Below are 15109 nucleotides of genomic sequence, written 5' to 3'. Positions count from 1 at the left end.
CCACTAAGGGCAGATAAATCAGATAAGATAATGTGATCCACTAAGGGAAGATAAATCAGATAAGATAGTGTGATCTACTAAGGGCAGATAACTCAGATAAGACGATGTGATGCACTAAGGGAAGATAACTCAGATAAGACGATGTGATCCACTAAGGGAAGATAACTCAGATAAGACGATGTGATCCACTAAGGGAAGATAACTCAGATAAGATGATGTGATCCCCTAAGGGAAGATAACTCAGATAAGACAATGTGATCCACTAAGGGAAGATAACTCAGATAAGATGATATGATCCCCTAAGGGAAGATAAATCAGATAAGACAATGTGATCCACTAAGGGAAGATAACTCAGATAAGACAATGTGATCCACTAAGGGAAGATAACTCAGATAAGACAATGTGATCCACTAAGGGCAGATAACTCAGGTAAGACGATGTGATCCACTAAGGGCAGATAACTCAGATAAGACGATGTGATCCACTAAGGGAAGATAACTCAGGTAAGACAATGTGATCCACTAAGGGAAGATAACTCAGATAAGATGATGTGATCCACTAAGGGAAGATAACTCAGGTAAGACAATGTGATCCACTAAGGGAAGATAACTCAGGTAAGACAATGTGATCCACTAAGGGAAGATAACCCAAGGGAGACAGTGCTGATGCTCGAAGAGAAGAACAAACAAAATGCTAGAAGAATTCAGAGGAGGGAGCACATTCTTCTGGACACAGCAGGGGTGTTTTAGGGAACAGGTAGCATCGATCGGGCTGTGAAGAATGGGTTCCTGAGTGCAAGTGACAGGATGGGCAGACACGGTGGAGTATGACTAGATAGCACAGTGGAGCAGGAGCAGGAAATATGATTAGACAGGTGGAGAGGGACTTCAACACCAAGCCAAGAAACCTGCACCCTTATGAATAGAGAAGTGCCTCTCAAATGTTAACATGCACGCCAATCACCCTGGGGTCTTGTTACAGGTTTGTATTTGGAACACTTGTGCTTCTAACCTCTCCAGGGTTGCCAATCCTGGGAGACCATATCTGGAGGGTCAAAAACATAAAAGCAAAGGGAAGTTGCTCAAAGTTTTGTTCAGAGAAACTCTATGATCACCAGTGTGCTCTAGAAAGATGAAATCTGCTCACATAGCATCACGCAGATCAGAAGAAAGAGAAGCTGCAGACAGAGGGGCCTGCCCCTTTGGCCACTCGATGGAATCACCCAAGGAGGCTTTACAGCAGGCATAACCCAAGCCCCAGGTCCAGAGATGCTGATTTTACTGGTCTGGAGTTAGGCCTTGAATTCAGCCTTTGTAAAAAGTTCTCGAAAAGATTCTGATGGAAAGCCAGAATTGAAACCTCTGCTCTGGATGATGTAAGTAAGTATTGTAATACTTCATTAAGGTGAAACATAACAATGATCTCAACAAGGACACTGGGAAGGGGGACATAAGGAAGGGCCCCGCAGCACGAAGTGCTATAAATATAGAAGGAACGGACTTTTGTGACTTCTTGGGCAGGGATTTGGATGTATGCCTATACTACCACTCATTTCTTTGGGTTAAAGACAGCTTGGTGTCCCTGACTCTGGAGCCTGACTGCCTGTATTTGAATGCTGGCTCTTCTGTTTAGTAGGTAGATGTGTGACACTGGGCCTTCGTTTGCTCATCAGTGAATTGGGGATAATATCAGGAACTAACACATGGAGTTGTGATAGGGATTATATGAGTTGGCATGCCTGGCACATAGGTAAAGACTGAACAGTGTGTGGTGATCATCAGCATAGGCCATCATCTATTCCGGTCTTTCCAGGTTGTTGAGCTACATGTAAGATTGATCTGGAAAAAAAGAAATCCTTGAAAAGTCCTAAACTTTCAGCCAATTTGAGATCATTGGGTTATCTGGCTCATGAATCCCTCTGGATCTAGGTGGTCCACCTTGGGTCCTTCCACCCAGCCCTGATCCCGAGACCCTTGAAGAGGAACAGCCACAGAGGACCCTACTTGAACTGCTGGTCTTTGGTGCTGCGTGTCTTGGCCAGGAAGCGCTCGGCCAGCTTCTCTAGGTTGCGAGAGTAGTCCATCTCAATCTCAGCCTTCTTTCGGAAGAAGTCCTGGAGGTCCTGCAACAGCTGCACCCGGAGCTCACATTGCTGGTCCAGGCATTTCATCTGCTCTGTGAGCTGAGCACGAATCTCTGCAGCAAAAACAAGGAAGGGCATTCAGAGAGAGATCCCAAACCTAGCACCACACAGGCCAGCACCCACTTACCTGCCAGTTAGTCCTGCTCGGCCCTCTGGGGAACTCAAAAGTCCTTTTGACTAAAAGCTTAAGTATGCCAAACAATAAGGGGAATGAGAACACTGGTAATGTGTGCACGTCTCTGAATCATCAACCATTTGCCATCAGAAGGAGAGCATGGACCCAAAGACACAAGTTCAGAGGAGTTAGCAAAGGGGGAAGAATGGAGACAGGTAACCCAAGGAGGCAGTGGGCTACGTAACATTACATTGAGGGGATCCCAATGAATGAGACATAACAAAATGTGAATGACTGTTAAATGGAAAATTATGAACTGCTCTGTAAACCTTCACCCATTCCCGATAAAGCAGCAGCCTAAAACCCAAACTGGTCCTATGATGACAGGTACATCCAAAAACTCTATGCACATTTTCATACCCATAAGGACTGTCGTGAATCAGGAGCCTGGTGCATCATTTAGAGAAACTGCTCACTAGGCTCAATTGTCAGAGCTACCATTTATTGGTATGTCACTGGCCTAAATTAATTTTCTCCAAACAGTCAAAGTAGTAGGTGCTACTTTCATTCCTGTTAAAGATGCCGAAACTTGAGTCTTAAAGTAGAGCTACTTAGCGACAGGGCTGGGATTCTAACCTAGCCATTTCAAAGAGGGTTTCAGCATCTTCACCAAGTTGGGTGAAGGTCAGGATATTGTCATCGAGGTAGGGAAGAACCTGCCCAAGGTCGGTAGTGAAATGAGCTCCAAGCCTCTAGACAAACAAGGTAGTCACTGTGATTCTGATTCCATCACTTCCAGTTACATCGTATGGTCAGAAAGTAAACCAACTGTCAAAAGGCAGGTTATGGGGCTGGAGGGCGGTGTTTGCACTGTTGAATGCACAGTTGATGGTCTGAAATGTCAATCCTCCACTCAATTCATTTTTTTTAAGGCTGTCTTGGAAAGATTTTTCACCAGCAATTACCACTCAAATCTCTGTGGCTTCAGCGTCACCATGAGCTTCCCCTGATTCGGCGTTAGAAACCTATCTAGCTGTGTTCTCACCGGTCAGGTTTCTGGCAAGCCAGAGTCCTGAAACAAGAGCTAGAAAACATCTTCCCTCTGGAACTGCAGCCATCGCAGCTCGCTGGGCAACCAGAGCGGCCTCAGAAGCAATACGGCATTTGTTACTGACACGAGACACCAGTCAGACTGGAGTGTCGCAGGCAGCCCTGGCACGTACAGGAAGCAGTTTGCCAAAGCCAGGCTTCTTTACAGCTCAGAGAGGATGGCAGAGGGCACCCTGCAGAAGTGATGTCCCAGCCCCATCGGAGTCAGAATAGAGCCGTTTCTTTCATCCTCATTCGCCTGCAAGCTCGCTCAGTTCCAAGTGTGTTAGGATGGGGCGATGGCTCCCAGCCCGGGGAAAATGAGCACCTCTATTATGCCTTTCCTTATGCAGGCTCCAAATTCATCCCCGATGGTACAGCTGTAGTGACACGTCCTGTTCTCCATTACACAATGAATGGAGGGGCTTCATCGAAGATGGGCTCAATTAGAAGCAACTCCAGAGTGGGGCTACGGGGTTCAAAGGTTGGCCAACCACTCCTTCTACAAAGCCAAGGTGTGTCGATGATGGCTTTAACTTGACCTTGGAGTAACTGGGGGTTCATAATGTAGCCCCATCTGTGTTTGTGTTCCTGTTACCCGAGGCTTCAATCTGTAGCACAAATGTCTGATCCTCGGTGAGTGATCTTAAAACACCAAACACAGTGCCATCGCACCCATTTTGACTCAGAGCGCCCCTACAGGGACAGACTAGAACTGCCCTGTGGCTTTCTGAGACTGCCAGTTTTTACAGGGGTGATATGCCTCACCAGGGCTCCTTACTGACCTGCAAATGCAGTTCCCACCTTCTTCATCCCCACACCTCCCCCTTGCCAAGCACAGCGCCAACCAGCCCGCAGTAACCTCACCTGAACTGAAACTGAGCACCGCTGGGTCGCTGAGAGCAAACAGGAGGCTGCACACAAAAAGCCGCCTACCTCATCACTCAGTAAAGCTCTCTTGTTCTGCGCTTTTCAGAGTCCGATTACAAGAGTCTTGGGGGTGGGGGCGGCACAGATCCTCAGAGATCACATCAGGCGTCTGGTTCTTGCCAGGTCTTTCTGGGTCTCTTAAAGGCATCCACCCTGGATGAGACTGTTCCTAGTGGCATCTGCCCCACTACCCTCACTCCTTTATTACTGAAAGGCTGGCAGTAGATGTCATTGGGTGGGCAGACTGAGCCAAGAGGCCAGTCAGATGCTCAGAACTCGTCCACTACGGAAGAACAGGGCCTCTGCAGGCAGGCAGGGTCTCTTATGTCTCCATGGATGACAGACGTGCAAGGGCATGTGGATGGCAGTGGGGTCACCTCAGACTCAGCCTCAATGATCGCGCCACCAGGGAAACACAGCTCAACGAGGCTCACTGGGTGAAACCCACCCACTTTACCCCTTGGGTTAAAAAAAAGTCTAGGCAAATTCCCAGGATGCCTGAAGTTCGAGAGCTGCGCCACTCTAGGGCTGTCCTGATAAAGGAACAAGTACTTCATGGGAAGCCTCTGGGTCTGGAACCTTGTGGAAGAAACCCCCAAGCATGTCCAGCCAGCATGCTCCAGCTTCTGCTCCGACTTTCCGAGCTGCCACGATGAGTGGGGCCGCCAGCACTGGCATCTCCCAACCACAGGCCACTGAAGGAAAGGGAGCGAGTGTCTACCCAATGCCTCCCATCGCCTTTGCCATACATCATCTTACTGAATTAACAAATACTCTACACGGTCTCCAAGGATCCTGCTAGCACTGATAAGAAAGCTGAAGGAAGGCAGGTGATTTGCCAAAAGGTTGTACCACAAGGCAAGTGTAGAGTTGAATGAAGCTGAAGTATAGTTTGCTTGGGAGCCCTGGTGGTGTAGTGATTACAGGTTGGGCTGTGAGCCACATGTTCAGCAGTTCAAAACCACCAGCAGCTTCAAGGGAGAAAGACTGGGCTTTCTACTCCTGTAAGCCGTTACAGTCTCGGGAACCCACAGGGGGGTGTCTATGAGTCAGCACTGACTCGATGGCAGTGGTTTGCAGTTGGGCATCTCAAAGGGGTTGATGGCAGTGGGAGGAAAGGACTGCCCTTTGGAGGTGCTGGCAGCATTTCTGGGTATTTCACGGTGACTAAGGCTCCCACCACTGGAACAGCCCTTCACCTTACAGCTGGGGGATGATTCAGCCCCTCAGTCAAGTTCCGACTGGCCAGGCGAGCCCGTTTCAACTATTCCATAGCCCAGCTGGGTCCCTTCGGTGCTTCCTCGATCTACTCTACCAGACAGCTCAGGAGGAAGTTCCTGTCTTACCCTATGAGCACATCCTGAGGCTGCCAGAGGGCGGGGAAACTAAGAAAGCAGTAGCCCCACACCCTGATCCAGGAAAAGTCTCCACTAATCGAGACCACCTGCCACTGCCGTTTGCTTGTGCTATGATGCCACTGGGCATCCTCTCAAGCCCCATCTCGCCTTGAAGGCCAGCCTCCCTTTCTACCACCCTCAGAGCATCCACGTGGACATTTAAGAGAGATTCTATCTAGCCACCCCCTTCACCCCCGGGCCTGCAACTCTAAGTCTGACCCGCTGCCCTGGCCGGAGGAACATGTGCTGCCTCAGGCTGCCACTGATGCAAAGACAAACAATGGTTCCCAAGAAGACGGCTGTGCCAGCCCCAGTCCTCTGTCCATGCACATAAGGGGCAGGAACAATAGACCACTGAATGACAGCATGGCCTGGGCCATGTGCCCAGCCTGCAAGCCCTCCGCACCCTGGCCTACCAACAAACCACAAGGGCAGAAAGGGCTGGATTATGAAAACGCAGAGGAATTCCTCACAGTTCCCTCGTGTGTTTAGGGGAGCATGCACGTGCACGCTCCCGGGCACACACAGCTCACAGAAAACACCCCTGTCCACATGGTGGTTCCCCAGACCAGTGAGACAGTTTTGCAGGTCCAGCTCCTGAGAGCTATGGGAATGATGGGGGCCCATAGGTTCAGTCTCGAGAATCCATGAGAAGTCAAGTTCACGCCCAGAAGCCACTGCATCTCTAAGGTATGACAGCATTAGTTGCCATCCACAAAGTTAAAGTACTAAGGTCACCATCCGGGGCAGATTACCCAATAAGCAAGGTAAGCGCGGGCTTACTTACCTGTGGGAGAAACACGTGGAACCGTGCACTACATAAATAAGCACAGGCAAGCCTAGTTCTGTAGGAAGATGCTCTGAGTTTAGGAGGACAGCTGCCAGCCATACCTAGAAGTAGAATCTCAGATTCTGTGAAATACATGAAGTTGTTCACTAACAATGAGTTAAATAAGCACTGGTCAGCCTGTGCTCACCTTGCTCAGGGGGTAATCTGACACTGGCCATCATGAATTTTCTGGAGTGGCACATACCCCATATACTGTAACCTCCCCGGGAACCGGGGAACCAGACACACCCATCAAACCAGCAACTCGTCACGGAGCCTCTAGTGCATGGCAGGCTCGGTACTAGGGGACAGGGGTGAGGTTTGGCTTCATAGGAAAGGAGGAGGCTGGAGAGCAAAGAACACTTTGCTTTGAATGTCTTATGAAAAAGCCATGGTAACAATTAGCCCCCAAACGGAAGATTCAAAAATCACCGACAGCAGACAACGCCATCCTGTCCGCTAAGGGGGAAATGGACCAACAGACTAAGCACCAAAACAAGGAAGACCTTTAAGTCTTCCCACCCCCACCCCCACCCTTCTCTGCTTGCACAGGCTGCATCTCAGCTCTGCGACGGATATTCCTAAAGCAAACTTTGGAAGCAAACCCTCTGGACAGCAGGCTTGGCTGTGACACTGAACTCCACTGGCCAATCACCATTCCATTCTTTCCGAAGGGTGTCAGATCAAAACTTGGCAAGGAGTGTTGTTTCTATGCATGAGTTCAGATCCAGGATCAGCAGACACGTCCAGCAGTTTCCCCTGGGAAATGCTGTGTCCAGGTTGGCCATGGATGAAATACAAACTCCACCTGTCCTGTGAGTTAGAAGGAAGCTCATTTCCTTGACAGATGCGTGCTGACGAGTCACAAGAAGGATGGCAATGGACGGCCGATTAGTGCTCTAGGATAGTAATCGTTTCAGGAAACTGGGGCCCTGCCACACCAATAAGGGTGCAGACTCTCGATTGTACTACCTGCCCAAGCAGGTGGCAGAGCCCTCTGAAAACTGCCCTCCCTCCAGAAAACTGCCCAGGAATTTGTCAGTCAGCAGAACACATGGTGTAAATCAGTCCCTTTCTTCTTTCAACATTCATCTCTTTCCTGGTGGCACATAGTGGTTAAAAGTTTGGCTGTGATCCACAAGGTCAGCAGTTTGAAACTATCACCTAGCTCAGCAGGAGAAAGACAAGGCTTTCTTTCTGCTTCTGTAAAAAGTGACAGTCTCAGACTCACAGGAGCGGTCCTACCCTGTCCCACAGGGTCGCTGTGAGTGGCCATCGACTCCCTGGCAGTGAGTGAAGGAGTTACGTGGAACCCCCTACGAACCGCACGTTTCTGAAGAGAGTACGGGGTGGAAGGGCAGGCTGGGAGAAAGACGTAATCTTTCCGGAGAGTAACACAAGCCCGTCCCTCCCTTTCCCTTGGAGTGAGGACACCACCCAGGGAGCAAGAGTGGCGCCCACCCCGGGCAGGTTCTGGTCACAGTGCACAGTGCATGAGATCAGCCTCTGCTCCCCCTGGGAACCTGGCTTGGTTGCCTGTCTTCCCCAACAAAATCGGCCTCCCCTGCGTTTAGCCTTTCTCACAAACACATGATGTCACCTTGGCCATGTCAGGGATATTAATTCCGGGTACCTTTGCAGAGAGTGTTACATAAGAATACAATTGAGGCTTTCATCGGGCCCTACTCTCCTTATCGCTTATCACAACAGTAACTGGCCCCTCTCAAAACGGGTCCCCAGGAAATAAAACGCTGGATGGCCCTGCCAACTCTCGCTCTTGACCCCTCTGGTTTGCCTGCTACCCAGAAGTCGTAGCCGGGGAGGGCCCTTAGAAATCCTTGAGAAGAGAGAATCAAAGCCCAGAGAAGGGAAAGGAACTGGGTGAGATCACCGAGAGTCCGTTACAGATCAAGGACAGGAACCCAAGTCTCTGGACCCCCAAAGCAGCCTCTTTCTTTCTTCATCTAACCACAAACATTTGCTCGGTGCTCTCAAAAGTCTCCCTCAGAGTTAGGAGGGTAGTGTTAACAAGCGAGATGAAACAGTAAGACAAACATGGTATGCAGGAGGGCTGTGGGGGTAGAGAGAAGGGAGACGGAGCACCACCTTTAAGCCACTTGGCTATGCCGCCATCTTTCAGTGCCTCACATTACAACTGACCTGGGAGTAGCCAGTGGGTCAAGAGAAAGCTTCCTGCTACTTGCAGTAAACTTGGAAACAGTAAATTTTCTTCCACAACGAGTGTGATTGACTGACAGGTGTTTTTTCTTCCTCACGTTACCCTTCTGACTACAACACAGAAATACTTACAGATGTGGTCTGAGTTACTCCCATCAACCAACCCACTCATCTTATTTAGCTTCCAGATTATGTGGCCACGGCAGATACTCTTTTTCTCTCCCTGGCTCCACACGCTTAAGATTTGGGTAATGCTGACTCTGCCCTACCCTCTCCAAAGACGGCGGGTGCTACGGCCAGGACTTGCTTGGGGACAATGGAGGGTGAGCCTAAAATCCCTGCCACCATTTTGCCACCATTAGTAGACACCCTGTTTGAGAAGGGAGCTGGCCCAGAGAAAGCAGAACTTGGAGTTGAAGAAAAGGAAACTCAAGCCCCTGAATCAAGTCCTAGCCCCAGAGGCCAGCCCTATCCCAACTGTTGAGTCACTCCAGCCAACTCATTCACTTTTGGCTTACTGGCGTTTATGTATGTGGGGTCTTTGCTCTCTCACAAACAAACGAGTCCCAACGGGTGGCATAAGGGATTCTGGGATATCAAGAAGGACGATGATACTTGTTCTCAAGGAATTTGAAATGTAATCGTGTGAAGGACATCAAAACGTAATGCAATTTTATTACAGTGTATAATTACAAAGTATATGATTCTGTATTATATAAATATATTTATATGCTGCTGTGTACTACAGGTATAGGAGATGAAGAACAAATCCTACAAGTCAAAAGTTTGGGGACTCAGGAAGAGCAGTAAAGATCAGTACGGTTACAGAGAAGGCTTCTCAAAGAACGCTGCAACTCTCCAAGAGGAAGAGGCCTGTCCATTTGGTGCCTTCTGTGTTCTGAGAACACGACCTCCCTGCAAGCCCTCAGCGTGGAGGACGAGGAAAAGGCAAGAAGCGCGGGAAGCGGGGTGGTGCTGGTGGGAATAGAAGCCTGAAGGAGGGTTCTGAGGATGAGTAGATCGCCGTGAGGAATGAAGAGGGAATTTTCTGGGAGAAGGCAACGTAAACATAAGCCAAGAGATGGGGATGTGTGTGGGTGTGGAGCTTCGTGGGGCACTGAGGATGATGTTAGTATGAGGCGTGGCGTGACCTAAGGCACTTGGGAAGGGACAGCAAACTACCAACAGAGTAGTTTGGTCAGACACGGAGCTGGTGACGGTTTGTGTCATGATAAAAACCATATGGTGACGGTTTGTGTCATGATAAAAACCATAAACAGAGATGAAGACAGATCAGTGTGGACGAGGGGCGCTGGGCGGAATCCCAGACCTACGAAATGAAGAGACGGAGTGAGCACGACTGAGCACGCCAGGCAGAATGGCACAGAGGTCAAAGAGAGGAGGAGGAGGGCTCCTGGAGTGGAAAATCCCTGCACATACTAACACTCACCATCAGCACGGAAGCAGGCTGTAACAGCTGTGCCCCTGCAGCTAGTGATCCTAGATGAACCCCCTCTTGACCGTGCTATGCAAACTGGATGCCTGTGAGACTGTGGGGAAAGGGGAGTCTTGGGCTCCCCAGCTTGTTTTTCACTACTGTTCTCCTCAGTGGACTTCAAGCTTGGCCATCTTCAAAACTGTCTGTCCTACACAGCAGACTGTCCCAAAGCTATAAAAGAAAGGCCACCTCCCCAGGCAGTACCTAAAAACAATCCGAGCAGGGCTGGAGACAAAGTATAGCCAGCGAGGGGACTGATGGGAGGGAAAATGGCCCTAACGTCTCCAAAGGATGGTCAGCAGCACATGACCTATCTAGCCCCACAGGGCAGGCACAGAGAGGAGCCCCCTGGAGCCTCTGAGGGAGGGTGTGTGAGGGAGACAGAGCAGCAAGCTTCAATCATCCCAACGCTCTGGCGGCAAGCCCTGGGGCACAGTGGTTAAGAGCTCAGCTGCCAACCCAAAGGTCAGCTGTTCAAGGTCACAACCCAGTACGCACTCTGTAGGGATTTGGAAACCCTGTGGGGCTGTTCTCTTTTGTCCCACAGGGAGGACCCTTCGAATGGAACTCAACTCCACCACCATGGGCATGGGTATTTTTGAAAGGGGGGAGGGTGGTATACCTCTGCCTGACTGCCTTGGCTCTTGTAAATGACTCAATAGCAAGTCAAAGACAACAGGCTCCCGAGTGAACAAGCTGCCGCATCAAATGCCAGAGCAATAATTTTAGCTTCTAGGCCTTGCCTGAGCTGTTTCAGCAACAAAAAGCTGCAAGGTCCAAAAGTCTAGAATTAACTTGTACTACAAACTACATATTTGGAACGGGAACACCAACAGCTGCTGTGGGAAATGCCACCTAACTTGATGCTCCTGATTCATGGCTAGAAGCAAACAGGAAGTCAAGCCCCAAGGACAACAACCATCAACCAATAAGCCCATCAAATATTGATTTTACATCTTCTCGGTGCAAAGATCGGGATGATGCACCATTGTTCTTAAGGAGTTTGTGGTCTAATCTGGGAGAGCAGAAGGGAGACTAAATGAAAAAGTATTCAACAGGCTAAGATGGAGTGTGTTACGTGTCAAAAGAATGGCCCCAGACCATGACCAGTGGCAAGGGAGGCAATAACCAAGTGGATCTGAATTGGTCTTGAGGTTTTGAGCTGAGGATTTTAAAAGTCAGAGTAAGGAGGGAAGGGGGCTATGGTAAGCCGAGCAGGGGAGGGGGGGCAGAGGCAGGCAGGTCAAGCTCAGGAAGCTGAGATATAGGGGTTCACACAGAAGGAGGGAGCGAGAGGGTACAGAAGCAAACTGGGGTCAGCCAAGCAGGCTCTCTGCGCTCAGTGAATAAAACTGACACAAACACACTCCAAGAGGAATTGATCACCTGTGGACAATACTGGATAAAATCTGGAAAAGCAGAACAGCACAAAGAAGGTCAACACCCAAGGGCATCCCTACCAACTACCTCTCAATCCAGCATGCTCAATATAGTAAACCAGACTGCACGCCAGTGCCTCCAGTCACTTCTGACTCGGCCACCCCGTGCCACCAAGGGCCACTGCCCTTTAGTGCTTCTGAGGCTGTCTGTCTTTATGGAAGCAGACTGCCTCATCTCTCTGCTGAGGAATGCCTGGTAGGCTTGACCATCAACCTCTCCCTCTCAATTAGTAACCCCGAGCCTAACCCACTGTGCCACCAGAGTTCATGGTAATCTGTCTGTCATTCAAGGCTCCAGCACAATTTGAAAATAAACCAGATGCTAAGTCCCTAAGAGTTGGTTCCAGAAGAAACATTATTTCGTGAAGGACCCAGGTCAGCACACAGCATTTGCATATTGTCTCAGGTTTAAATCAACGAGCGGAAGCCAAGCACCTACTAGTGGCTGGGAAAAAAGGGAAACACAGATGACTAAGGAAGACCCAGAGATTCCCTTGGCCTTGGGGTAGGCGGGGAGGGCGGTTATGGAACATTCCATTGGAAAAGACAGTTGTATTCTCATTCTAGGGTTCTCAGGAAGGCCAAATCTGGAGACAGTACTTGGAAATCATTAGTGGTTTCGCCCTGGGATGCTAAATGCAAGGATGGCAGTTGGCAACCACCGGCAGCTCTGAGAAGAAAGGTGGGGCTTTCTACTCCTGGGAAGAGTTACCCTCTCAGAAACCCATCCAGGCAGGTCTACCCTGTCCTGTATGGCTGCTATGAGTTGGAATCAAATGGGTGGCTGTGAATTTGAGGGTTTTGTTTGTTTTGTTTTTTGAGCAAATAAATGAGAGGAGGCTAACCATGAAGAATGCAACTAGCCTGACAGAACATGTACAACGAAAAGAGAAGTGGACCCAGACTAGGGAACAGCCCCATTTAGGGGGAAAACAAAAGAAGAGGATGTAGCAAAATGAACCGAGAATTAACTCTAGAGATGTACAAGAATGCCCAGACCCACAGAACAGTTAAATGAGAGAGGTGGACAAAGAGTTTATTCATGAAGGCAAGCAGGAGGCCCTCATCACGGACGGCCTGCTGTGCTGGATTCAACGGAGGCATCACTCAAGATGCAGTTCTCCATGTTGCTGTGGGTCTTGTAGTCTCTCAGTTGCCACCTCAGCAGTCCCCCGTTGCCCTGGCAGCATGAGGTCTGGAGGGGCCTGCTCAGCCACCAGCCATGAAACCCAGAAAGAGAGGGAAGGTGAAGCTCCAGGGAATGGCATTTTGACCAGTAGACGCTAGGAAATGGAAAATAAAATCTTCCTCCGTCTCCTCCCATTGGACTGCTAGGAGGCAGGCACTTCATCTAGTTTCTCTAAAGGTGTCCCATATGAGCAAACCGTCTCCCACAAAGCTCTGATCGGCTTATGAGCAGCCCATTGTATTAGCTTTGTACCACCTGTCAGTTTGTCATGGTGCAGCGGCTTGCATGTTGCTATGATGCAGGAAGCCAGGCCAGCAGTATTTCAAAGATCAGCAGGGTTACATGTGGTGGACGAGTTTCAGCAGGGCTTTCAGACCAAGACAGACTAGGAGGAAAAGCCTGTGACATATTTCCAAAACTCAGCTAATGAAAACTTTATGGATCACATCAGTACACTGTCCAACTCACACACTTTGGACACGTCTTTAGAAAGGATCAATGCCAGAGGAAGACATCGTGCTTGGTCAAGTAGAGAGCCAGCGAGGGTGAAGGAGACCTCGGTGAGAGGAGTTGGCACAGCAGCCCCAACAGTGGATGGATGACACAGGACCAGTGAGGCTACTGTGAGATGGAGCGAACTTGTTAGCTCCCCTGCCCCACTCTCCCAAGGACAGTATTAGCACACTCAGAGCACGCCTCGGGCGGGCGGAGCCCCTCTGACCACAGACCAGGACCGTGACTGGCCTTGCTCGCAGACAGAGTGCATTTTGGCAGATGCACTCAGGTTAAAATTTAACACCTTATCATTTGATCTCCCTTTGACCCATTTTAAAGTTGTTCTAGTTTTGAATACTTTCTGCTTTCTCTTCAATTGAGGTTTTTCTCTATTTGATTTTGTTATTGGCTGTCAGTTTTTCTGTTTCTTCATTTTTTTGTTTTTATATGCTTTTCAGGATATGAAATCCAGGATGGGTGAATCGAAGAGAAAATAACCAGATGAATGGTGTCTTGTGGGTATGACAGGAGAGGCTGGTGGGAAACGGAGAGCTAATAACAAGGAGTACAAGAAAGAAGAAAATGCTCTACGATTGATGGTGGTGATGAGTGTACAACTCTTCTTGATAAGATTGAACTATTGACTTAGATGATATGTGGACTGTGTACCAATAAAACTGTTTAAAATTTTCTTTTTAATTTAAAAAAGTACCACAGAAGCTTGGGCCTCAGGCCTTATTTTTCAGGGACTCTGGACCGACACCCACCATGTGCCTGGCACTGTTCTGGACAGTGGGTCTACATGGGGGCTTCCAAAAGTTTGTGGAAAAGAGGGTTAAAAGATTCAGTCCCTTCGTTCACGAAATTTCCATTCCAAGGAAAGGACCCTTGAGAACACCTCCACAGATAAGGTAAGCGGTTGGTTGGCTACCAGAGTTGTTTCAGTTGACTACCACTCACTTTCTATAGAAAGTAGTCTCAAAAAGTATAGATGAGTGCTTGTGGGTATTTAATAGTAACTGAAGATGCTAGTTATTGTTTACTACACGTCAGGTACCCTATGTACACATGATCTCACTTAATCCTCAAAACACACCGCTGGGTAAAGAGCACAGACTCTGCATTCAGAAAAACCTTAAATAAATAAAAATAATCGTATTAATATGCAATATACTGGGAGTTCAGGGGGTGGCACGGTGGGGGGGAGGGGTTAAAAGAAGAGTTGATATCAAGGAGTTCAAGAAGAAAGAAAATGTATTGAAAATGATGAGGGCGGCAATTGTACAATTATAATTATGCTTGATCTAATGGAACTATGGATTATAATATTTGTAAGAGCTCTAGTTAAAAGATAGTCTTTGACGATGAGGTCAGAGGAAAACAAGTTTTGCATTTTATTCTTGTTATAAATGACTGAGTCGTCTGAATAGAAAGGCAACAAGATCTAGTTCTAACACTTGCGACCTGTGTAGCCTTAAAACAAGAGACTCAATCTCCCTAAGCCCACTGTGTTATATACAAATTGGAGTTTGTAAGAACAGCCACTTCATTTGTTAAGTATGAAGGGAAAATCAGATAGTATACATACACAACTTACCATCTGTCTTGTACCAAGTAAGCCGCCATTAGAAGTCACCCATGAGGTTAAGGCAGATCAAGCAAACTGGCCAAGTTCACCCTGGTAATGACACATCATGGCAGGATCTGAACCCAGATGGCTTGAGTCTAACCCCAGTGCTCTCATGCACCCTCCCACAGCCCAAGTCTAGGATGCCAGGCCTCGGACACCTTGGCTGTCGTTCTTCCA

The 15109-nt window shown here is 48.7% G+C and overlaps 1 protein-coding gene across 7 annotated transcripts in view; it reads right to left on the bottom strand.

Moving 5' to 3' along the window:
• The window catches only part of SRGAP2 (SLIT-ROBO Rho GTPase activating protein 2), a 277777-nt gene that overhangs the window by 165973 nt on the left and 96695 nt on the right, over nt 1–15109 (bottom strand). For all 7 annotated transcript variants that reach the window (XM_030887788.2, XM_004699842.3, XM_045298319.1 and 4 more), the window contains exon 3: nt 2004–2196. In XM_030887788.2, coding sequence (XP_030743648.1) covers nt 2004–2196 — 193 coding nt within the window. The remainder of the gene's footprint in view (nt 1–2003; nt 2197–15109) is intronic.

The sequence above is a fragment of the Echinops telfairi genome, unplaced genomic scaffold, assembly GCF_000313985.2.
Source record: "Echinops telfairi isolate 266 unplaced genomic scaffold, ASM31398v2 ScPeMD7_7424;HRSCAF=8462, whole genome shotgun sequence".
NCBI lineage: Eukaryota > Metazoa > Chordata > Mammalia > Afrosoricida > Tenrecidae > Echinops > Echinops telfairi.
The sequence above is the reverse complement of the archived record's forward strand: the minus strand, read 5'-3'. Positions and strand labels throughout refer to the sequence as shown.